Source organism: Eleutherodactylus coqui, chromosome 8 (genome assembly GCF_035609145.1).
Source record: "Eleutherodactylus coqui strain aEleCoq1 chromosome 8, aEleCoq1.hap1, whole genome shotgun sequence".
Classification (NCBI taxonomy): domain Eukaryota; kingdom Metazoa; phylum Chordata; class Amphibia; order Anura; family Eleutherodactylidae; genus Eleutherodactylus; species Eleutherodactylus coqui.
This window is the reverse complement of record NC_089844.1, coordinates 133860238-133886233: the sequence shown is the minus strand read 5'-3', so window position 1 is coordinate 133886233 and position 25996 is coordinate 133860238. Positions and strand designations below refer to the sequence as shown.

General features: G+C 42.6%; 1 protein-coding gene across 2 annotated transcripts in view; it reads left to right on the top strand.

Moving 5' to 3' along the window:
* The window catches only part of TBC1D24 (TBC1 domain family member 24), a 30306-nt gene extending 8382 nt beyond the window's left edge, over positions 1-21924 (top strand). The window contains exons 2-8 of one of the 2 annotated variants that reach the window (XM_066576440.1): positions 10381-11403; positions 12399-12416; positions 14892-15050; positions 15898-15961; positions 19048-19143; positions 19814-20039; positions 21168-21924. In XM_066576440.1, the coding sequence (XP_066432537.1) occupies positions 10439-11403; positions 12399-12416; positions 14892-15050; positions 15898-15961; positions 19048-19143; positions 19814-20039; positions 21168-21343 (1704 nt within the window). In that variant the 5' untranslated portion in view covers positions 10381-10438 and the 3' untranslated portion in view covers positions 21344-21924. The remainder of the gene's footprint in view (positions 1-10380; positions 11404-12398; positions 12417-14891; positions 15051-15897; positions 15962-19047; positions 19144-19813; positions 20040-21167) is intronic. The other variant, XM_066576441.1, reaches the window with a different exon arrangement.
* Positions 21925-25996: the final 4072 nt, after the last annotated feature.

Sequence of the window (25996 nt, the reverse complement as noted above, 5' to 3'; positions counted from 1 at the left end):
TTAGCTCTGCCCCCGTCCCGCCTTTCCTCATTGAAAATAGTGCAGGGAAGGGTGGAGAGGGGGCGGGAGCTCAGAGCACTGCTCCCAGCTCTTCCAGCCTCCTCCCCCTGCAGAGAGAGACGCCGTATATCGGCCGGCGTCTATACCCGGCCGATATACGGTCTTCTGAATGCGCCCTAAAAACAAGACCCACTTGCAGACGGCACAGCAAATCGCCAATATGTGTACGCACTTCAAGTGAATGCGACGGATCTGCAATACCACATACAACCTGTGGACAGATGTCACTCTGGCTTTGTGTCTTTTGACTTGTCATTGAGGATTGAGTTGTCTGACATTGTATTTTTAGTCTCTGCAGTAGGGTAGAGAAGCAATACTAACCAAAGAACGCAAGCAGAGCTTATCATTCTTATTAGGATAGGTCATTAATATCAGATTGTTGGGTCCCAACTCCTGCCACCAGTCATCTGTTTGAAGCGGCCATGGTGACATCACATTTGTCAGCCACATGGCTTTTCTGCAGCTCAGTCCATTCAAATGAATGAGCACTACAGTGCCAGGCACAGCTGCTATGTGAACGCCAGGCGTTAGTAAAAATGCCGCGTTTTACAGCGTTTTCAAACACATTCATCATCATTTCTTACCTCACCCCATCACTGCAATGGGTGATGTGGTGCGTTAAAAAATCACCGAAATGCACTAAAATGGAGCAGATGGTGTTCAAAAAGCCCGGCGTTTCTTCTCCCCTAAGAAGCACCATTGATATAAATGCCTGTGTGAGAGCTCCCTTAGGGTCGCCTTCACACTTGTGATAAAATGGCACGATGCGAGAGTGAGTGAAAACGTAGAATTACGAAGCCAATGGTTTCATTCCCATTTGCGATGTTTTCACTCATGCTTCCCAATAGAACTTGCAATTTTGATGGAATGTATTTTTGCCGTTAGAAACGCCTTTTGTCTATCGCGCGAGAAAATCAAGCGGCAGCGACTATTTTGCAAGAAAAGGCATCGCTGACGCTCAGACATCTCCTAAGCAAAATTGCACTTTTTGTTGCGTTTTTTTTTTGGGTTTTTTTTGTGGCGATATCTCAATCGCCAGTGTGGAGGAGCCCTTAGGCTAACTTCACACAGGTAAGTGCGATAGCAGACCATGAATTACGGCCCGATATTGCACTCGCCAACACTCGCTTTCCCAGCTGATCCGAGGCGCCTCGCATCACTTAGCGAAAATAGTCATCGGTGGCGAAGGATTGCGGTTTGTCTCCCATTGTTTTCAATGAGAAGACAATGCATCACACTCGTGTGTGTGTCCAGCATGCAGAGCGATGCTGCCGCCAGCCCTATTGAACACAATTGGCGGTGCAAGGGCACGCTCAGATATGGGATGTCCTGGAATTTGTTTCCCATGATGCAGAAAGAAATCGCTTATGTGTATCACCCCATTCAAAGGAATGGGTTTATAGTTATGCGTCTCACACGATTTTCTCCATGTGAAAACTGTCTTAGTAAACAACAATGAAACTGCAGTGTTTTCCCAAGCGCCACGGCTCCTAATCATCAGGGGTGCTGAGAGCCAGACACCCCAGTGATCTGATGTTGCTGACCTATTTTATAGAAAGGTCATCAATACTGAAATCTCCGAAAACCCTTCTAATAATCAAGTTGCCTTGTGTGATGGATTCTTCTGTTAATGAGTGTAGTAATGGTTAAATGTGCCGTAAGTGAACTTTACGTGAACTGCTTCGCCTCTCGGTCCAGCTGACGTAGGCGGTGAGCGAAGTATTACTTTTTATTTGTGCAATTGCCCACGCTGTGACACCTGGTAAGGCGATCCCTTCTCCCTAACTATGGGTCCCCGGGGTGCTGTCTGCGGTGCAGAGATCACATCAGTCTGCTGGCTGTAGTCTTAGAAGCCTGGCATTTCAATTTAATTCACGTGCCTAACTTATCGATTGGAACAAAGCGAATGTCTTTATTCTCGGAGAAGCTTGGTTTAATGACTGGTAAAGGAGGTTTTGTCCTTCAGCTAAATCAAATACTGTGGGAGCTGAGCGCAAGTATAATGTGTCGTTTTGGAAAATGTTGCAATTCGGTCTTTAAGACTGAGGCATATGTATGACTGAAGTTTGCAACGTTTCTAGCGGTTTTCCCACTAGAGATATTTATTCCCCATCTTGTGGATAGAAGAGAAGTCTTCGGTGGTAAAAACCCACTTTAAGTTGTCCTGGCTAGATGATCGCTATACTAAATAAAATCTCATCACATTGCCAAAAGTTGTAGAACTCCATTAGGTTGGCCATAATGTGACCACAATTGATATCTTAAATCCTTCAGTGAAGGCCGATATGCCTTTTTATTGACCACCCTAATGTGCTGTAAGCCTGTACATACATCTTTTTAAGGCAGTGCCTTGGCTGACTGACAGACAGGCTCCTGCCTTAACTGCCATGACAAAAGGAACCTCAAATCCTAGCAGTTTAATCCCTTACATGCCACAATAGCAACCGAAGCATGTAAGCAAATGACGGGGGGGGCTCTTTGTCACCCATTCGAACCCCGCAGTGTGATCGCAAGGCACTATTGCGTTCTCGTTGCAACCGGAGGCCTCTGCTTGCCATGTAAAGGCTTACTCACATGTGAGAATCTCATTTGTTGTGAGACGCATGAATATGAACTCTATTTTACTGGCATGGATTTATTCAGATGAGCTTTTCTTATTTCCCTTGCAGCAGTGCTGTGAGGATAAAAGTTGCAGCATGTTCTAACTTTTGATGTTCCTGTGGAACGCCTCACCCATCTTTTCCAACAGGACCTTAAAAGACATTGCATGGCACTCGTTCAGGATTTTAAGCTGCGTAAAATTCAGACTGACAGTCGTTCAGTATAAATAGCAGCCGTTCAGTACTGAACCACTCCATTACATGAATGGATAGGGGCGGGGGAGTGCGAGGAGAGAAATCTCCTCCAGCCGCCCCACTGTGAAGCAACAATACTCGCTCCTGTGCAGGTAAGCGGGTACTTGCGGGGACGAGTGTCGGGCTCAGTTTGCCTGACATTTGTCTCGTCTAAATGGGCCTTAAGTCCTTAAGGTAGAAAAAGGCTTGTCATGAAGGGGTTAAGATCCTAACGCCTCATGTCCACGGGCACGCATGGATTCCAGGGTAAGAATCACGCAGCGGTTTCCAGCCATGCCTGCAGCCATGAGGCCAAAAATGACATTTTACTCACCTGTCCGGACGCTGCAGAGCTCTCTTCTCTCACGGCTAGATCTTCTTTCTTCTTCACAGCAGATGCGCTTGGGGCGCCAGTGGCGTACCGCATGGATGCGCTATGCTTTCTTTCTTTTTAAACTCCTGCTTTCCCGTGGATCCGCGGCACAGCCACAATTTCACCCGCGGCTGTGTCGCGTATCAGCTGGCTTCAATTGGCTTTAATGGAAACCCACAGAAAATGGTGTATGCGGCGGTTGTTTCCCCACGCGTGTGATCTGCAAACTGGGGGGAAATGACATTCGCACGTATTTAATTACCTGTGGTGCCCAATGATTCCTTGTGGGCATGGATGGCATGCGCGGAAGACCCGCACGCATTTTTTTTTAAATCCATTTTCCCCATGGACATGAGGCCTAACACTGGAGTGGAGGAGGGGGACAATGAGGACTAGCAGTACTATGTAAAGACATAGATAAAGCTAGATAATGTTATCACACAGTGTTATTGGTACTGATTATTGTTTAAACACTGGTGTTTTTAAGGCCATGTATATGGTGTCCATAAAAAGTTAAGACAGTGGGCCCAGGGCAGCGCACTTCTTGAATTGTAAATCGCACATCCTTTTGGAACCTAGAGTTATATTCAGGACCCACAAAATTTCTGAAATGCTTAATTTACTCTAGATATTAATCCCGTAAAATATTGGCTCAAAACGGGAATGTAAAGTCTAGAAATAATAATAATCTTTGTATAGCGCCAACTTATTCCGCAGTGCTTACTGGTCATTGTCTTTCTGCATGAGGATCCTATGTCCAGATTGCTGTGTAATGTACTGGTCAGACTCGTGCTGGCAGCCTGCACCAATGTGTGTGCGGTACGCTGAGTCGCCGGCAGCTATTCTGGGGGAAGATCGAACAATGTTTAATCTCATTACAGGACTTTATTGAATGGTGCAGTGATTCTGTAATGGAGCCGTGTGGCTGTGAGCCTCCTCTGGTGGATGGCTGGATGGATGCTAATGTTGCTGCATTGCATCTTTCTATATATACATACATGGTAAAACTGTGTAGACTTTAGTGCCTTCCCTAATCCTCCACCCTTTCCAAGGGTCACCTGGACCCAAACTGTAATCACTGGGCAGGAAGTTAAGTGTTAACAAAGTAACCAGGAGAATAGAGCCTGCGGAAAGAGACTGATGGCAAGTAATCATACTCTAATATAAAAGATCCCAGAGTTCAGGAACGGTTTTCCACTTCTGAGGTCCATGTATAAAGGACACTAGAGGAACAGGACCCTATCAGCCAGCAGTGCTGAGTGTTTTAGTGATTCTGCCATATCAGACATGTCCTTCTTTTGCCGTATTATTTGGAAAATGTGTTTTTGGTTGATTGCGATCCAGGGTGATGTCATTCATGGCCTTGTGCGCACACTTATGTTTTTCTGGATTCTTATATGATTCAGCTATCCGTTTTAGTAGAATTTGGTAATCTGTGTCTCTCTGACAGTTTACTATAAACCTCTAAACCTTCTCTTAGCCAAAAAAAATGAGGCTTTGTGGAATATGTCATCCTGCAGAAATTCATCAAGTTATGGAAAGGATGTGAATAACTAATGTTATAACATACCTGGGAGCCAGTAGGCCGCTGACCCCCCCCCCCCCCCCTTCCCTGAAGCCAACAGGAAAAATGCCTGTATTCCTCCTTATAAAATTGGAGCCATACAGAGGTACAGTTAAGCTCCATAAAGTTAAATGACCGCTATATTACACTTCTGTAAAACTCAGATGTTGTTGTATATGGCTATAATGCAGTCATATAAATAAAAAGGCAAAAAAAAGCTTGGGCAAAATCATAAACAATGTGATTTGACAGATCCAATCATTCCTTACATACACCCAAGACGGCCTATTCTGGAAAGTAAATAAAATGGCTATGCTTTTAAAAGGGTAATCTTTGCTTATTTTAATTGATCTATTGAGGGGAGAGGTCCTCAGTAGTTGATAGATTAGGGTCAGCCACCTGGGACCCCCGTTCATCAGCTGATTGTCCAGCCCACTACACTGCCAGTGCGCCGGATGATGTCATCAGTGACTAGAGGAGGAAGTTGGTGCCCTGGCTTCATTCCCATTGAAATCAATGGTAGTTCCACAATGCTCATACGTGTCCTGCCCATGACAAATGGTCAGGCCGTCACGACCTGTCCTGTGCAGGAAATGTAAGGGTGATTTTCAATGGGAGGGAAGCCAGCACTACAACTTCCTCCCCTGACCACTGATGACCATGTCCGTCCCAATGCAGCGGGTCAGACAATCCGCTAATGGATGGGGGTCCGCTGCTCAGGACCGCCATCCATCAACTACTATTCAGTGGATACGTTATCGGTTAAAAAAAAAAAACCTGAATACCCCTGTGTCCTTTTTTATGGCCTAAACCCTCTGTAGTTCTAATAAACCGAACTTGAATAAGCCTAGAACTCTATGGTGGTCTGTTTGGTGTAATGGCTCAGGTACATATGTAACCCCAGGATAAAGCCATGAAGGGATTAAGTCACTTGGGTCAGACCAAGACTGTCTGATAGTTAATAATAACCAATATGTGGGTGAAATGCCCCTGCCTGCTGCTTTTGGCATTGCATGTGGTTTTGAACATCCCTGTTTAATGTTTTAGCCCTAGTATCAAATTATCTGGGTCAGCATTGATGTTATCTCAGCTCGTGCAAGTTTACTGGTTTCTGCTGCTTTTCCTGCAGTGTGGTCTATGAACAAGCGTATGGTTTTATAAAAACATCTACTGGGCCATGGGTGTACACAATGAGAACAGAGCTCCATTGTGAATACCTCCACTCTTTCTGCAATTTCAAGTCAAGCTCCGCTTTGGACATCTTGCGGTCGTTCAAAATATATGCAGAAAATGCTGCTGATCTATTTAGCCTATTATACGTTTTATATCTTGAATCTCCTAGAAAATACATGCAAGGAAGACTCTAGCTGGAGAAACTTTGAAAGTAGAGGATGGCGGTCAGCAGAATACAGGAACTATTTGCAGCTTCCATATAGTCAGCAGCCCCGCTCTTCTTAATATGTGGGATACAAGCTCCTGTTAATGGCTGTATTCTGCTATTACATGAATGCTTCCGATTTTAGGGTATGTTCAGATGGGCCAGAAATGCTGTGGACTTTCTGCAGCACAATTGGCTGAATCCAGTACAGGCTTTTTGGATGGGATTTTAAGAAATCCCATCCAAACACTGTGGCGAAAATCCACTACGTAACCTGTCCTGCGGACTTTAAATCCTCAGCATGTCAACTTATGCTGTGAATTTTGACCATGGATATCAACCCTTAAAATGATGGGATACAATCTGCAAAAAATAACGCCCCTCTGGTGTGCTGCTTCTGCTGTGGATATTCGGCTATAGAGAATGTGCTACATGTGAACATACCCTTACCACGAATTGCAGGGCTTTAAGCTTTACTTAAAATTCTGAGTTATGAGCCCAGGTGCAGTCTGCAAATTAGCGCTAAAATGCAAGCATTAACTGCAGTAGGGAACCTGTGTACACTGGCACCCTAAGGCTGGGTTCACACAGGGCGGATTTGCACCTGGTACGCGGTGTGATGCCACATTGCAAACAATCGGCTATTCCTGGTATGTTTTATATATATATATATATATATATATATATATATATATATATATATATATATATAATATATATATATATATATATATATATATATATATATATATATATATATATATTTTTTTTTTTTTTTTTAATGATCTCATAAAAGATGTTTCTAACCAACAAATGTCTGCTTCTTCTTTTGGGTAATCGCTGGACTTTTTACACAGCCCAACAGTCAAACAAATGAACGTTTAGACGAAACTTCTTGAAAATAATGGGAAACGCTCCGCGATCCGCTGGTGATGAGACAGTTTTAACACACACACTCCTCACATCTGCAAGGACCTCGCAAGTTGGCGAACGTGATATTGGGCCGAGTTTCACGGCCCGATATCGCATTCGCCCGTGTGAAATTAGCCTTATTAAGTAATATGTAATATATAAGTTTTATGGTGTCGACACCCCAACTAATATCTATCTTCAAACATGAACCAGGAATTTATTTGAGTAAGCAAAAACGCCTGGTGCAAACACCCTTGTTTCTGACAGCAAACCCCTTTAGTGATAAGACTAATCCTTTCTTGTCTTACAAGTATGCATAGTAAGCAAGGTTGGGCAATCAAGGCTAAACTATCTTTGCTGATTTCTTCACTGGTTGGAATACATGGAGATCTTTTAGGTATTTAAGTGGAATATAGAAAGAGGCTTAGGATCATCTGAACAGACGTATAGAGACTAAGGTACGGTCCCCACAAGAGATCTCCCTAGGATGGCTAAGTGACTATTATTTTGCTTGTATGCTTATTTTATGTACTGCTTTGGGTTCGTTTCTGTTCCTCTGCTCCACACTTGGAGCAGATAAATCAACAACAAAAAAAATTCAACCCTTTTTTCCCCCCATTGATTTCAAGGTTTGTCTTTTTTCTTTAAGTATTGCCACTGTCTGTGCTATTGGTTCAGTTTTAAAAACTGTAATGAAATGGAATCAAACCAAAACATTTCTGTTTTAAACCTGGGGATAAAATGTTTTCTTTATTTCCTCTTGATTTTTTTTTTTTAAATGTTTTATTTAAACACAAAAGCTTCAGTTTGATTTCATTTCAATTTTTAAAACTGAAATAGTAGCACAGAGAATGGCACTACTAAAAAAAAAAACATGGCAGTCAATGAGTAAGGCCTCCTTCACACGGGCGACACCGCATCGCTGCGAGAAAATCACTGCGATATCGCATCGCTGCACCGTACGATATCGCTGCGATTTTCTCTCAGCAATACCGCGATTTTGTAGCGCTACAAAGTCGCATGAGACGTTACAAAATCACGCGACTTTGTAGCATCTGCTACTGTCAAAGTTGCATCGCATGCAAACCGCGTTTTCGTGCAATGCAACAGAGAGGAAGGCTCCATAGAGAAACATGGGCTACAAAACCTAGCGTGTCGCGGGCATATCACCGGACCTGCGAGGTTTGTGTGGTTTTGTAGCATGCTACAAAACATCTCATGTGTGAAGGAACCAATAGGAAACCATGGGCTTCCTATACATGCGATTTGTAGCATCATAGCAATGCTCCAAAATCGCACGACTTTGTCGCCCGTGTAAAGGAGGCCTAAAAGGAAACCTTTTCCTGTTAATTTTCCTGCTCTGAGGAATGGGAATCTAATGGGAATTTTTCTTTTTCTTTTATATGCTTCTTTTTATGTACTGCTTTATTTTGGATAACTTGTCTATTGTGTTTTTTAAAGAGGTTGTCCAGAAATTAACATTTTTCTTAGTATGTGACTGTGGCCCCTGATTGTCTGCCGCAGTCATGTGTTTAGACAACACATGATCCGCCGTGCCCAGAAGTAAACATGGATCTGAATGATGGAGAGACTAGCCTTGGTGTGTGTTTTTATAATAAAAAAAAACAAAAAAAACACGTCCCTGAAACTACTACAAAACCTGTCAGTCCCTAGACATCATTGTTCATACAGTCCTGGAATCTACTGTTTTAGAAGTGCATCCCTATGTCAAACACATTAGTAACTCCCAGAGTGCTGTCTCAAGCCTCAGGGCTCGTTCCCACAGGCGTATGCATAAAATGCTGCGTGGATCACACAGCGTTTTACTGTTATGTGGCGATAGATTGCTCACACATGGCAGCCATTGTGCACGGTGTATGACAGCGTATCTTGCGCACACTGTCATGTGCAGTGACTTTTTTTTTGCTGTCTCATAATGTATCGCTAATATACAGCGTTGATTATACAGAGCTGTACGTGTGTGATATGCGGTGAAATAGAACATACTGTGTTCTTTTTCACGCCTCGTATTATGCACAATGTATATACACTAATGTGAATGGATCACTGAAAATCAATGTACTTTTATAGACTCCATTCACACTCATGGGAATGAGCCCTTATTTACATGGGCAAGTACGTGACTTTGGTCAGTGCAAAACTTGCTGATGTAAATGAAAGTGTGTGGCGTGCATCCGTTCTTGTGGTGGCTTTTTTAACGTACAAGTGTCATCCACACAATCCGTTTTCATGCACGTCAAAAAAACAAAAGGGAAGTGGGGCCAATTGATGTAATTTAAAAATTCCTAGTAAAGTCAATGGGTGCGTGCGTGGGGGGGGGGGGGGGGGGGGGAAAGAGAGGCATGTCCTTTTTTTTTTTTTTTTTTTTTTTAATGCAAAATTTTTAATTTTCTTTTTCTGTCCATCAGTTCATTTAAAATAAAATTGCACATGTGAATGACTGCATGCACTTTAAGTCCTAGTTCTGTTAGAGTTCCATTCAAGTTTACAACTAACATTAAACTCGCCAGGTGCAAACTAATAAACCTATTTAGACTGTCACCTTGTACTGAGTTAGGTCCCTTTATATGGGCCAACAAATGGTTCGGATTCCTGCCATCAGCGGTACAAGAAGTATTATTGCTGGGACTGCCTGTTGGGCTACATTCACACGAGCTTGAATCTCGTGCGAGTTTTGTGCGTTTTTTGAGACTCACAACGTGCGTGAATATGAACTCCTTTATTTTGAAAAGGGGTTGCCCACCTTCGAACTATTGATGACCTAGCCACAGAACAGGCTATGAATAGCTGATCGGTGGGGCTCCCAAGCAGCTGTTCACTGGGCCACTGTCACTGAAAGCAGGCGGCTCTATACAATATGCAGAGGCCCAGGTTGGTGGGGTCTATCCGCTGTGGACTCCACCGATTGCCAAGAGTCTGGCAAAATGAATGGAGTATCAGTGTGCATGCTTGGCCACCATTCCGTTCAGTGAGTGCCGGAGATTGCCAAGCATTTGGACTCTATTTTTGGCACTGAGCGTATACATTACCGTTCCATTCATTCTGCTAGTCTCTCAGGGGACACGGACACCTGTTTTGGCGATTGTGGAGCTCTCGGCAATCTGCCCCCTACTGATAAGCTAGTTAACCACTATTTCCGCTCTGAAACATGTAAATGCTAGATTCAGAGCCGTTTCCTGGGGTGTTTTTTTTTTTTTGTTTTTTCCTCTAAAGACTGTGATGTTTGTCTGTTTTTCAGACTACACTATGAACCGAGAATAGTATTCCTGAAAAATACCTTTCTTCGAAAGATCATCATGGACGACACTGAATATGGCTGTTTTGTGGACTGGGATAAGATGGAGACTGGAGGACAGGAACAGAGCCCCAAAGTATTAAACTGTACAGATTTCCAAGAATTAAAACAACTATCACGTCAGGGATATTGGGCAAAAAGCCATTCATTACGGGCAAAGGTATATCAGAAACTGATTCAGGAGATCCCATGCCGCACGGTAACACCCGATGCTAGCGTATATCGTGACATTGTAGGTAAAATAGTGAGCAAACGGAATGCAAGTACCCTACCTCTGCCGGAGTTTGTTGATGATCGACAGGTTCCAAACTACTGTCTCAACTCTGAAGGCATCGGAGCTGTTAGGAAAATACTCTTGTGCATCTCAAACCAGTTCCCAGACATCTCCTTCTGCCCCGTCCTTCCGTCTGTTGTGGCCATTCTCCTCCATTATAGCCAGGATGAGGCTGAATGCTTTGAAAGAGTATCTAGAATACTGGGTTGTAATGATCCAAACAGAAGACTTGTTGATCAGACTTTCTTGGCTTTTGAGTCCTCTTGCATGACATTCGGAGATCTTGCAGGCAAGTACTGCCAGGGACCTCACAAGCTCATGGTAGCCGTGTCTGAAGATGTCTTAGAAGTTTATTCTGACTGGCAGAGGTGGCTTTTTGCAGACCTACCATTAACCTATATTGCCCGTGTGTTTGATGTGTTTCTGGTGGAGGGCTATAAAGTGCTTTTCCGGGTAGCCCTAGCTCTTCTAAAGTTCTTTCACAAGATAAGAGGTGGCCAGCCAATGGAGTCGAATAATGTGAAAGGAGACATCCAAGCGTTTGTGAGGGACATCAGCAAGTCTGTCTCTCCTGAAAAGCTCTTAGAGAAGGCTTTTGCTATCCGGCTCTTTTCCCGTAAGGAGATTCAGCTGCTTCAGATGGCGAATGAAAAGGCTCTGCAGCAGAAAGGGATCACCGTAAAACAGAAAAGGTAAGTGGCCAGAGTATGCTAAAAATGAGAATATTCACAGCTGCTAATATTTTCCCTATAGATTACCTAATGAATCTGGTGTGGAATGTGCATTGAACAATAGCAAGCAGGTAAAGTGATCATCCGGTCTCGGGACAGACCAAGATGGTAGCACTGCTACTCTGACACTACACGCTGCTCTGATTAGTTAGCTCTGCTCAAGTGATCAACGCTGGCCAATCAGAGCAGCGTGTCGTGTCATGTACTCCCAATGCATTATCAATTCACAGTGTGCATCATGTAGTTGCAGAAGTGGTGCGCACATCTTGTGACGTTCAGGCCAGCGGACCACGTTAAATTCTGTCAGTTGCTTCTTAGAAAGGGACTACAATGAGCCACATTGTGGCAGTTTGTAGTCTAGCGCTAAGGAGCAACTGAGACACTTCTTATGCTCAAAATATCTGCAACAATGGAACTACTCTTTAAATGGTGAGTTTGCCACGGAGTGATGACCATATAAATTCTACCTATAGTCTGGAAACTTAAAAGGGTATTTTCCACCTCTTTGTATCTATAATTAACATAAGCAAATATGTGAGTTTGCAGACAAACTGCAGAAGATTTTCTAGTCAAGACTTTGTTTGCTACTTTATCATTTTCTTTTTTAGTTTAGATGCATTGGAGCAATAGCTTTCTTTTGCAAAGGTGGACATGCCCTTTAAGAGATTTGCAGAGTGACCACCTGCTCCAAGTCAGTGTGCTATTTTGGTGACCTATACTATAAAGTGCAGATTCCTGCATATCAACCCATTTACACAGCTGTTTTACTGGTTTGTAGCCATGCAATACATCTCTATGATCCTATACTTTTAGGGTAGACTATTTTCTTTGCAGGGTGAAATTCCAATGGACTCGGTCAGTGGTTTAATGTGAAATATTTCACTGATGATTTTTTTTTTTCCCTTTTCCTGTTTTCTCGTTCTATTTCCTCTCTTCTTCTGCTGTCCTTTTTCCAGAGCAAAGTCTCCTGTCCGGTAAGTGACCTTGCTGCCTCCCTTCCTTTCCTTACCCTGGAGCTGACTTTGCTTACTCTCCCGTAACACTCAGTGACTGCTGTACCGCCTGTCTAATTTTCCCCATACCATGGACTGCAATAAAACGTTTGGCACTAATTGCTGCTCGCTTTTGCAAACATTTACTTCATTGCAACATTAAAGGGGTAATCTCATCTCAAATGTTTTTAAAGAAGGTATATCCACAGAATATTCCATACATGTCTGGTTAGATGCAGGTACCACCTCTGGGATCTGGACCTGGTCTCGCATCACTCCACCCTGTTCAACTGGCCACCAAGAGGTGGCTGCATTTCTACACGTTTCACGTCATCTCCTGTGGAAATTCCGCAGTAATTACAAATGTTTTTGAGGCTCACGTTGGGCTGTCTATAGCTGCACTTCAGTTTCCATTCCTGACTGATCCAGTTTTAATTAATTTAAATTATACATCACATTGACATTTTGAAGAGGTTTGTACTAAAAGCAGACCCCCTTTATGTGCCCTTCAAGCATATATAGATGTAACTAAGTGGAGCGGGTACCCCACTCAGGATTCCCCATTGTATTACTTATCATAAGGAACCACTTCCAGCAGCAAATCTTCATCTGGGATGACTTGTCCATATATTACATACTGTCCACTGAGTTTCAGTGGGCACCATGTAATGGTTCATGCCAATGCCATGGCATTGCCAACAGCAGCTTTTCAGGAATTTCCTGCAGAAGGGTTTTGGTACATTTTAGGCCTTTTGGCTATGACCACCATCTCCATGCAGTGTTACTCCCATTCCTTCCCAACTTTTTACAAGACTCTAAAATCAGTCACATTGTAGTCACCTATTGATGGGCAGTAGGAAAACGGCTTTCTTCCTTCTAGAGGAGAAGTAATTTGCTGCTTCTAACAAATCTGAATTTGATCCATTAGATAAAAGTAGTGGACGTACATAGGAACTGTAAATGCAACGATGCTTAATATTTAATCGACTATTTATAAAGTTTCAGTCTTCAGTTAGATTTGAGTAATAAAGTAATAGGATGTGAAGGCAGACATAGCCTTAGAGGGAACCTGACGTGTCCCCATAGCACTATAAACTAAGTTTTATGATCCTGTTGGGGAACATGACAAGGAGCCGTGTGGGGCTTTTTTTTTTTTTTTTTTCTTTTTTTTTTTTTTTTTTAAATACTCGCCCGCTCCCTGGTTCCTGCAATGCCACCAGTGAAGATTGTGCCGGCACTACAACTCTGACTTCTTTTACAGTGACATGCATGTTGGTCTGCTATATAAGTCTATGGGAGAACGCAATCACAGCACTGTGAAGAGTCAGATTTGCAGTGACGGGTTTCCAATAAGTTCTCTTGTACAGAAGCTGATTGTAATCTCTGGACTAGTATTAAATAGTGTAATTGACTTGTTAATGGGATCATGAGCAGTAGGCACCCCACCCCAATGATCACATGTTGTCATCAATAATAAAGTCCCCAGACAACCCCTTTTTAATATTGACTGAACCAAACTTTTTCAGTGGGACTGGCCAAGCATTTAGTGCAATGGGTGTCCTGACTTTCCCCAAACAGAAAATGCCCCAGGGGAACTAGTGAATGTCAACATGCCCCCAATCCTACTGTTCTCAGGGAGATGAGCTGGTACCATGGGAGTCTGGTAGAAGTTTATTCCACTCTTCCAGTGTTGCAGACATTCATGCTTGGCCAAGCGGAGTGTGCTTGTGGTTCGGGAGGAATAGCTGTTAGCCAAATGCTTATTTTGGTATCTAAAGTGTGTGGCTAATTTTAAAGGGGTTGTCTGGGAATGGGTATAAAATGGCTGCTTCTAGGTTTCCAAAGGCTGCACTATTCTTTTGGTGGGAGAGATTGTATCCAGACTGGAAGGAAAGGGCTGTGTGGGGCAGAGCCTAATAGTTCACTGACGGCTGATTTCATGTGCAGCCCGGAGGCGGAAAGAGGTGGGGGCTGGAGCCTAACTGTCTGCAGCCCCTACCCCCTTCCACTAGTTGCACTGACGGCATCCATATGCTATTTCTGGACAAATCCTACAAGGGATTATTTAAATGCAAGGTAAAGTAGGAATGGTCTGACTGGCTCCTGGGATCTGTCCACATCTTTCAACTATTATTCTTCATCACAGTATGGTTGGACAAGACAAAATTACTTATTACTCTCTGCTTGCCATTAAAAACAATGTGTCTACCCGCAGAAACTGCATCACTCTTGTCTATAGACTCTGGTAATGCAGTTTAATGATTGGCTTTTATGCGCTTTTATTTAATCCTTCAAATATGGCTTTGAGTCATTAGGAAACAGCATGGCTGGAGCAATGATCCGTTTCTTTGTCAAGCTTTTGCCATGTCATGGACTGTTAGTATGGCTCTGTGGACATGGTGCCACTATTGCATGCTTCTGCCTAACACCTTTTTTTCCACCCCACGTTTCTGACAGACAGAATGTTCACCTGGCTGTCCATGCAGAAAACTTCAAGTCTGAGATTGTGAGCGTGAAAGAAATGAGAGACATATGGTCCTGGATCCCAGAGAGATTTGCCCTCTGCCAACCGCTACTACTTTATACCAATCAAGAACATGGCAACAGCCTGAACAGGTCAGTCGTCTGTGTGTGAGGCCTTTCTTCCAACTGTGTTGCAGTAGGTTGTGGAAGGAGAATGTACAACTGTACAGATTTAGTGAAGAAACCTCTCTGTCGTTCCCTTCAAATACCTTCACCAATTGGTTTGACTCCCTAATGTGTATTACACCTTAAACTAGTTGACAAAACCTACACCCTATATGAAATGAGCCACTCGGGTACCAGGTATGTATGACCTCCTTCTATCCACTCTTAAACTGAATTTGGCCTTATTCATCTCACATCGGCCGAGAATGATTGTTTGATTTCTAGGATAGTACACTGCATTACCTCAGTAGTGCATTCTATCAGACTCTGCTGGAGGTGGGGCCTAATTGGGGGCCTTTGTCAGGCCGCCTCCTGCCATGGGAACCCATTGGTCTTTTGCGATCACATTGACGTTCTTGGCAACAAACAAGGCAAGTCTCTTTCAAAATAAACAGCAGTCCTGCAGTACTAATTGGCTGCTGCTTACAGTGAATGGAGAGGGGCGGGGGGAGAGCGGGAGAGAACTTTCCTCCTGCCGCCCCGCCCCTCTCCTGCCTGCGCTGTGAGTGATCCAGCGATACTCGCTCTTGTGTAACTGCACAGGAACGAGTATACACTGGGACGAGTGCTGCACAATTCACCTAGTAGCACTCCACCAAATTCAGGAGACCACAGTGACCTTGGCAACAAACAAGGCAAGTCTCTTTCAAAATAATCCAATAAATTAAAAAGGCAATTGCCAAAGGTCCCAAAAAAGCACCTCCCTTTATTTGGTGACGCCTAAAGCCTGCAGGATTCTCTCTCCATGCTCCAATAACAATACTTTATTTGCTAGGTTTTTTTTGCACTGTGAAGGACACGAGCCCACCCTACTTCTCATCAAAACCAGCAGCAAAGAGGTGAGTAACCAGTCAATACAAATGCCTATGGGATTGTGTGTAAAAAGGGGTTGCCAAGCTTTGACTCCATAAAGGTTCTTGTACATTAAATGATTTTGTGAACGAATCGTTCAAACGAGTGAAAAGTAACGATATCATTCAGTGTAAACCTAGCCAACAATTGAACGATTCGTGACTGGGTTGTTTTATGCGCCAATGGAATTAGTATGTGTTTTTGTTTTGTTTTTAATGGGGATTTAGAAAACAAAATTTCAAAATTGTTTGGATTTCATTTTTATGGAATTCGGCATGCAGAAGAAGTGATGTGATAGTGCTGACTCGTGACAATAAGGTTATCTCTATGGTTTGGTTCTATTTTTCTTTCTCTAAAAAGCACTTTTAAAAAAAAAATGTGCTTTTGTGTCGCTACATTTAAAGAAACATAAAGGCCGCCTGACGGGACCCGACCGTAGGCCCTGCAGGGACCAGCACAGCACTCACCTCTCCTACGGCTCTGGCTCTTTGATGTGCCAGCTGGCGCATGCGCAGAGCGGAGACGGCAGCCGGGGAGTGACACTTCTGTGCGGGGCTCTGCGAGACCCACACAGAAATAGAGCATGCTGCGATTTGTTTTCTGCACGTGATTTCACGAGGACAAATTGCGGCCGTCTGCCTAGGATTGAATTTTCTAGCGCAATCCTATGGCAGCTTCCACGGGTGGAAATTTACACCCGTGTGCAGGGGGCCAAAACGTTTATTTTTTATTTTTTCTTCCTTCTCCCCCATTTGACAGAGTTCTATAAGGCCTAGTTTTTTTGCAGAATGAGCTCTAGTCTTCATTTACCCAATTTTTGGGAACATAACATTTTAATCAATGTACATACATAGATATTTTTCTTTGTTTATCTTCCCTCTAAAAATTAATCTGCAATTCTGTTTACGGGGAACACTGTATGGTATTAATACGTTTAATAATCCTGCAGGTCAGTACCATTATGTCTATACCAAATCTACATAGCTTTTTTTGTTGGGGTTGGAGGTGTTGCGGCTTCATTATTTTATTAATTAAAAAAAAAAAAAAAAAAATATATATATATATATATATATATATATATATATATATATATATATATATAATTTAAATCTTATATATCAGTACTCTTTTCTTTTAGTGCCACATTCTTAGACTATCATTTTCTTTTTCAGCACAGTTGGTGCTGTGTTTTTGTTTAAATAGTACCCTTTTTTTGTCAATGGGCAAAACAATGAAAAACTGCATGTGGTTTAGAGGCGTGTTTTTTTTTTGTTTTTTGTTTTTTCTTTTAACCCCTTCATGACATGGCCTATTTTGGGCTTAAGGACGCAACAATTTTTGGCGGATTTTCTTCTCCGTTTATCAAGTCATAACTTTTTTATTTTTCCGTCGACGCGGCCGTATGAGGGCTTGTTTTTTGCGTGGCGAACTGTAGTTTTTATCGGTGCCACTTTTGGGTACATAGACTATATTGTAAAACTTTATTTTTTTTTTTTTTATGATAGCAGGGAGAGAAAACGCATCAATTATGTGATAGGTTTTTTTTTTTTTTTGTTTTTTTTTTTACAGCGTTAATCATGCAGCATAAATGAGACATTCCATTTTTTTCTGCGGGCCGGTACGGTTACAACGATACCAATATTCTTACTTTTTTTAGGTTTTCCCACTTTTCTGCAATAAAAACCCATTTTTTTGGAAATCTTTTTTCTATTCTAAATTGCTGCATTCAAAGTCCTGTAACTTTTTTATTTTTCGATGTACGGCGCTCTGAGGGCTTATTTTTTGCGAGACGAGCTATAGTTTTTACTGGTACCATTTTGGGGTACATACGGCTTTTTTGATCACTCTTATTGCGTTTTTAGTGAGGCAAAATGCTAAAAATTAGCATTTTGCCTCAGTTTTTTTTTTTTTTAGCGGGTTTTTTTCCGTGCACAGTCAAAAGCATGTGCAACTTATTGTACGCGTCGTTACGGACGCGACAATACCAAATATGTGGGGTTTTATTTTTTATTTTTATCTGAGAAAAAGCATAAAAAAAGTTGCCATGGTGACAGGCTGGGCTCTCGCGATGACATCGCGAGTTCCGGCCGGAGACACAGAGGGAGTCTGCTCCCTCTGTGAACTCTTTCCCTGCCACGATCTACTTAGATCGTGGCAGGGAAGGGGTTAACAGATGGGGCGCATCTCCGATGCCCCCCCCCCCCCCCCGCTGTTGCAGCGGGATGCCGGCTATGACTAACAGCCGGCTCCCGCTGCGGGATAGCATGCTGCGTAGATTTACGTCCTGTTGCGGGAAGTACCAGGCTGCCAGGACGTAAACTTACGCCCTGCAACGGGAAGGGGTTAATTGTGTGAACACAGTAAATCCAGGGAGATATATAATTTATACGTGAGAGGGAGAGATGCACACATACACATATATACACTTACCCCGGGCCGGATGACTTCTCCATCTCACAGCAGCAGGTGAGCCAGACACTGCAGCTCCACGTTCAGCAGGAAGCAGCACGTGATCCCTGTGCCCTGCCGGCCCGTGTGACTTCCTCCTCCCTCCTCCTCCTCTCCCCTTCTCTGCCAGGCTCTCACTCAGGCTGGCCGTTCTGCATGCAGCCTGATTGGAATCTTGCTGCACACAGAACGGCCAGCCATTAATGCACTGAATGTACAGATGGGTATGGCGGAGGGCGGCCTCGGGGCCCCCTGAGTGCAGGGGTTGGGTCGCCATGGCGACCCCAGCAACCCCTGACGCTACGCCTATGTTTCCTGCAGACATCTGCACGAGTGCAAGCGGCCCAGAAAATGAGTGATCATCAGGAAACCTGGGTGGAGGAAAGCCAACTTCTCCCCGCCACCCCCATCTATCACTAATGACCTATCCTCAGGATAGCGAACCATCAGTGGTTTAAAGCTGGACAACCCTTTTTTCATTTCTGTGCTGTAGCACTATGTTCTGTACAAGTACACTAGCTTATACTTATATGGCCACTATTTCTCCTGCTCCATGTGATTCTTGTACTTTGAGGCACAAAGTAGTTTACTGGTCAGTGTTTTTTACCTGCTGGTTCTGTCCTAGGTGTGTGGTGCATACTTGTCCACTGACTGGAGCGCACGGAAGAAGAGTAAGAACCAGCTGAGCTTCTTTGGGACTGGAGAATGTTTTGTATTTCGGGTAAGGACATCTTAATCTGGAATATAATACAATGACCAACTTTCTTTTTTCATCTTAAATAGTGCTGATTATAAAATCTCTTTATAAGGGCAAAAGACTATTTATTTCTATATAAAAAATTTTTTTTATTTTTTTTTTAACTGTAGCACTCCCAAATCTTAATTTCTTCATACGGTCAATGATGAAATTACATGCCTTTAGCCACCACTGGGGGAGCTTGTGTATTTACTGCATACAGATGTGCTCAGCAGAAGCTATATCAACTTGTCTTTTAATCAAAAGATCACCTTTTTAATATTACCGTCTGCTAATTACAGGACTAATATATATTATAGATTAGAAGGTTTTGTTCTTTATATATAAAGTATAGAGTGGCTGCAGTTCTTCTCATTCTACTAGCATTGTCTGTGCTCATAATGAAGGGTTAGATATAGGGAGCAAGGCCGGATTGTGATTCCAGTGGCATAGCCAAATCTTTACCCTTTTAAGCAGTAATAAGATTCTTGGCATTTACCATTCGTGACCTTCTCATGATCATTGACCTTCTCCGGTAAAATCTAAAGTGATTCAACAATCACATTTTGGTAGATAATACTGTATTTTCTTACGCCCATGGTTTTTTCAGCCTGGAAATAATGTATTTAAGTTATTCTTCTCCTTGGTCACACAGCTGCAGCCAGAGGTGGAGCGCTATGAGTGGGTGATAATAAAACATCCGGAGCTTGCTAGAGTTTCTCCAGCAGCTGAAGACAATGATTCCAACTCTACCCGGGAGACTGCTGAAAGTTCTGACCCCTCCAACCGTCTTTCACCTTTTTTGGCTACTCGTCATTTCAACCTCCCATCCAAAACGGCCTCCATGTTTATGGCAGGGAGCATCGAGTGCATAATCATTGGTATGTCATCTAAAGGGATTTATCTCATCCATGTAGAAGGAATAAAGGCCCATTTAGACACAAGGAATATTGCTCAAAAGATGTCTTTTGAGCGATAATTGTTGCCATTTACATCGCAAGATGATTGCTCAAATGTTGAGCAATCGCCTTGCGCTGCGGAAATGAAGCATGCTGAAAGACAACGATGATTGAAAGCCTAACGAAAACTGCACCATGTCAGTGCAGTTACACACTATTATCGCACAAAATATGGCTTTGAGCGATAACCATTGTGCCTAAATGGGCCTTAAGTGAGGAGCGCTCCATTATATCAGTCGATGTGTCATTTTATCAAGAATCTAGTTGTGTTGGGCAGAAAACAGTGGGTTCTTCTAATAAGTACATACAACCCTTTTAATTGGTAATTAACTGTTGCTATGATCTCATCAGAAGTGCCTTGTGGGCTCTCTGACAGATATCTGAGACTTGAGGTGTCGCTATCTACCCGCCTGATGCCACAGTTATAGTATATGGTGTGTAGAGAATCTTTTATTTTCTCCAATGGAAATTTGTATTTTGAAGGACATGGTGGATGAACCATAAAAGTTTCTCCTATGATGGAATATAATGGTGAGAGAACTGGTAGATGTTGTGCTTTTTTTTTTTTTCTTTTTGTTTAGGTTTTTTGTTTAGGTTTTTTTTTTTACATAATGACACAAAATCAAGCTGAGTTCATGGAAACACTCCTTTAGGTGTCCATCTGTATACTATCTTGGCCAAACATGCCCACCATGGGAACACTGATCCAACGCTGCGAAAAGTTTACAGGTGTCTATATGTAGGCATGGAAGTAATTTCCAAGGATTTATGTTGAGTGAGGGCTTTCTGGGGTGTGATGTGTATTTTATTTATTTATTTTTTTTTCTCCCCCACCCCCTCCTCTAAAAACGTTACACCGTTTGTGTGAATGGATGAGAAAACTCTAATTAAGCATGGGAGTTGATTGTGGAAAATCGTCCATTCATGTGAACTTATGGAGCGGACATGCGACCGTAAAAGAAAACACAATCTGGAGTTGCGCTGTGATATTCCAGTTTTTAACCTTGCATATGGCACATAGACTGTAACCTGACTGTTGTGCTCCCACAGGTGGCGGTGATGGACAAGCTTTGTATCTGGATGCTGATTTGAATTATGGACGAACCAGTCACTGCAATACCTTCAACAATCAGCCTCTGTGCTCGGAAACCTTCCAGATTGCCACGATTGAGGTGTGGGGCTTCCAGGACAATCTAAATGAAGGCCGCTCCTCTGCGTTGCCATGAGCTGATTCTCTCCATATCATTAGCATATAACATTGGACCTGTCTCAGCTGGGACATCGGAGCAGCTATGAAGGCATCCGTCGGAGCTCCTGCTCACCTTCCGTTAATGTGAGGTGTTGGATACTATAGATACTGATCTGTTGGTTAATAATGGACTTGTACATGAAAATCTTCCAGTGTTACTTGTTCCTTACAAAAACAATGGTGAAAGTATCTTGACTGTTTCATTGGACCAAGCTGTGAACTGTGCACTCGACCAAGATAAAATGTCCACTTTCGAGTCTTTGAACTGGTTCCTATTAGTGTATTCCCTCTGATGGAAGCCCCTGTTGACCCCGTTATGTGACTGTCCTTCTTCCACGTGTTTGCTCTGCATATCTACCCTGAGATCCTGTTTTTGTCTTGTTTCATATACACATCCCTCCACCTGTCTCCTAGAATTCTATGTTTAGCGGCTCCTCTTCTGCAGAACCAGCAACTGGAAGGACCAATAACATAAGACTCTAGATAGATGTGAGATTATATGAATTGTCCTGAGTCTGTCACCCTGTAAGTGATGAACACTTCAGGAATAAAAGTCGATCTCAGGTATTGTTTGTCTTTGTTATTTTTTTCATTATTTAGATATCCTAGTTGAATGAACTTCTCAGCCCTGAATGTGGTGTTGGACAACAAGGAGGGAAACACTACAACCCCCAATTCCAAAAAAAGTTGGGATGCTATGTAAAGAAGAAAAAAAATGCAATGGTTTTGGAAATCTCATAAGTATTTTATTCACAGTAGAATATAGAAAATTTCTGAAGGTGAAAGAGAGACCTTTTTCCATTTTATTAAAAAAAAAAATTAGAAATTGAGGGCAGCAACACATCTCAGAAAAGTTGGGCCAGGGCCATGTCTGCCACTGTGTAGGATCCCTTCTTTTTACAACAGTCTGCAAACCTATGGGAAGTGATGAGACCATTTACTGAAGTTTTGGGAGAGGAATATTCTGATTCTAGCTGCTCAACAGTCCGGGGTCATCTCTGTCAGATTTTCTGTTTCATAATGCGCCAAATGTTTTCTATTGTTCAGACAATGATTTGTGGAAGTATTTCTGAGCCCATGCAGTGATTTACATCACGGAATCATGCCTATTTTTAATGTAGTACCGCTTGATGGCCCATAGATCTCAAGCATCCAGTGCTGACCATTGGCCTTGTCCCTTTTGTGCATGACTTTTTATCCAGACTCTCTGAGATATTCAAAGTATTTTTTTTTTTGTTTTGTTTTTTTTTGGTATTTCTTTGAACATTTTTCTGAAATTGTTCCACAATTTTTAGGCGCAGTTTTTCACAGATTGGTAAACCTCTGACCATTCTTGCTTCTGAGAGACTCTTGCCTGTCTAACAAGCTCTGTTTATACATAGCCATGTGACTTGGCAGAAAATTGCTCCTCCAGCTGTTTATCCATTTTATGTCGCCAATTCTTGTGAGATGTGTTGCAGCCATTAATTTCTAATGAAATTCATTTTCTTCTTTAATGAAATGGGAAAATGTCTCAATTTTAATTTCTGCTGTTTTGTGTTCTTATATAACCATATTGTAATCTCAATAGATTTCCAAATCATTGCATTATTTTTTTTCTTTTTTTTTACACATTAGTGGGGATGTATGTATCTGGGTTACCTTATACATTTTCAGGGTGCTACAAACTATCCCCAAAGTCAGCCTTTTCAACACTGTCATTTCTAGGTTCAGCATTGCAGTAATCCAGCTAAATACTGCCCATGCACCTTCAACAATTGTTGGACAAAGTGTCATTCGTCCAACAGCTATTTCTACCTGCGTCCCCATCCACACGAGTGTTTGGCTCAGCTGAATGTTTGTGTGTTTAGGGAGGTGAGCCGCAGTCAGACAGCTCTGTTGCTGACTTATCTTTTGGGGAAAAAATGCATCAGGCATTGAAATTCAACATCCTCAATCCTTCTTTCCTCCAGCAACGTCTGTTGGGGGGGAAAGTTGGGTCATCCCCATACACAATAGATGGCATCTGACCGGCACCAGTGTTAGCAGCTTCAGACGACTAAAGTCTAATGCTCCCAAGCTGAAAAATTTTAGGAGCGAAATAAAACTCCGTCGACAAACTTTATATATAGTGTAGATCTGCAACACAATCTGCACACTGATTTTGATGTTGGTTCTCTCTGCTTTATTCAATTAGTTTTGCAATGAATTCCCACAGCAGAGCATACTGCAGATGTCAAAATCCACAGCATGACTATTTTCCACTGCAAATTTTTATTCCTGATTGTAAGTGAATAAGGTTTGTTTTTTGAAGTTGAAGCAATTTACCAAGAACATAAATTTAAGATTTTCTATGTTGTGCGTACCCATTATATAAATGTGCCACTTCACATCAAAAACCTAGCTCTGCCAGAATGTCACTCGGAAAATCTGGCCTCTGCAGCCCCTCGCCGCCATCCCCTTTTGTGCCAACATCTGCTTGTAGTGCTGAAATCGCATACATGGGTCGTGTGTGCGTCTTGTCAATTCTTTAGCACATGCACATTGCGTTGTTGCGGTCGGGCACTGTGCATGTACCAGAAGCCGTGGTAGGAAGGGCATACACGCAACATTTCAGCGCTATAAGCTCCAATGTCTATACAAGAGTGTGGTGGCAAGAGGATGACGTTCTGATTCGGAGTGATAACTATGCTTCCTCTTTGACTCGTAGCCGCACACTTGGGACCAATGCACATGGCCGGATTTGCATTGCAAAATCTGGAGCGGCCATCTACCTCCGGATTCCGCAGCAAATACCGGCCATAGCATGCAATGTAAAAGTGGGTTTCGATGCCCACGAGCAGAAATCAATTACATTTTTTTTTTTCTCTTGTCACCCACTGCCCATCCTTGGACCCTTTTTGGTAGGTACTAACCACTACATACTAGGAACACCCGATTAAGACCTGCTATTTTCCAGATGGTAACGTACTTGTCCATTTTGGTTCTGGTGAGACCTTTTACGCTTGCCCATTATTTCCTGTTTCTAGCACATCAACTTAAAGAACTGACTGTTCTTCCCCATCAGCCAGGAAAGAATGATGTAATTGAAAATTTTATTTCAGTTTGCCTGCATAGTGCCAACCTCTAGGGCACTGTAATCCTTCACATCTGTCCCTGTCCTACTAGGGCTCACAATCTAATTTCCCTAGTGCACACACCAATATCAGGGAAATAATACTTAATGTTGTTAGGATCATCCACTTGCAGTCTGACCGTTATTAACCCATATCCCGTACTAGAAGGCGTCTCCTCAGGTTATAACATTTTCTGCACAACTCTGTAAATAGTTAATGTACTTTATGCCAACTGGCCCAGATTAATTATTAACTGGCTGTTCCATCAATCGTCCACAAATTATTTTTTTTTTTAGATAAATATTTACTAAATCTAGAATATTAGAGGAAACCTGTTGCGCCCCCCCCCCCCCCCCCTTCTGATCTTTTTGTTGGGCTTTCTTTGTAAATCAGGATTTGGTTAGTGGAATTTCAATCCTATGTCCACTAGATGGCAGCAGTGCCACAACTTTTAAGTATAAGCACAGTATGGCAATGATTGCCACTGGGTGAGAATAAAGGGTAATATTCTGTTCCAGGGTGGATAACGTGTATATCCTATTTCTGTATTCTAACCTCAGGCTATTATAGCATTATATGTCTGGCGGTTACACTGAAGCACAGTGATTTCTCAAGCTACTTAACTGCTGGTGCGATTGAAAGGTCGAAGTGGTGTGTGGATATGGAGGTGAGGAGATAACTCCTCGGGAGGTTTCACATGCTGACCCGTGCGGTCTCAGTAACCGTAGTGCAGTATATTATGTGGCAGTATCTTTGGGCACTAACATATTACATGCAGTATATAATTATATAAATCAATAATGTGATTTAAAAGCCTAAAAAGGTTAAAAGGTGTAAAAATCCATATAAAATTACACTGCATATTTTGTTTTTTTTATAAGAAATCAGTAAAAGAGAAAATAATACATACAAAAGAACACTTATTTGAGATTTAAAAAAAAAAAGGTATGGAGTAATAAAATTATTAGGATGAGAATAAACTGGTGTTTATGTAACCAATGCAGGTACGATTTAAGGCCTTCTTCATACGGGTGACACAGTCGCGTTGCTACAATTCTTTCCTATTGGTTAATTCACACATGCGATGTTTTGTAGCATGCAACATCCAGACACCTAAAACTTCGCGGGTCTGGATATGCCCATGACTCGTGAGGTTTTATAGCTCATGTTTCCCTATGGAGCCTTCCTTTGTTGCATCGCATCACACGAAAAACTGATTGCAACTTTGACCGTAGGAAATCCTACTGTCAAAGCCCCTATCTAAGTCCTGGCTGCAGGGAAAAATAAAAACCGTATATATCACCTTAGAAGCGCTGTCAGCCCAGCCGCATCTTCTGCCTTGGTCCCTGACACTATTCTCCTTCATCTCTTTTGGCTGGGGATTGAAAATTCCCCACCTCCTAGAAGCGCTGGCTGTGATTGGCTGATGCTTGGCCATTTAGAGGCAGTGCTTCCAGGAGGTGGGGACTTTTAAACCCCTGGCCAGAAGAGATGAAGACCAGTGCTGGGAACCGGATAGAAGCTGTAGCGGAGCC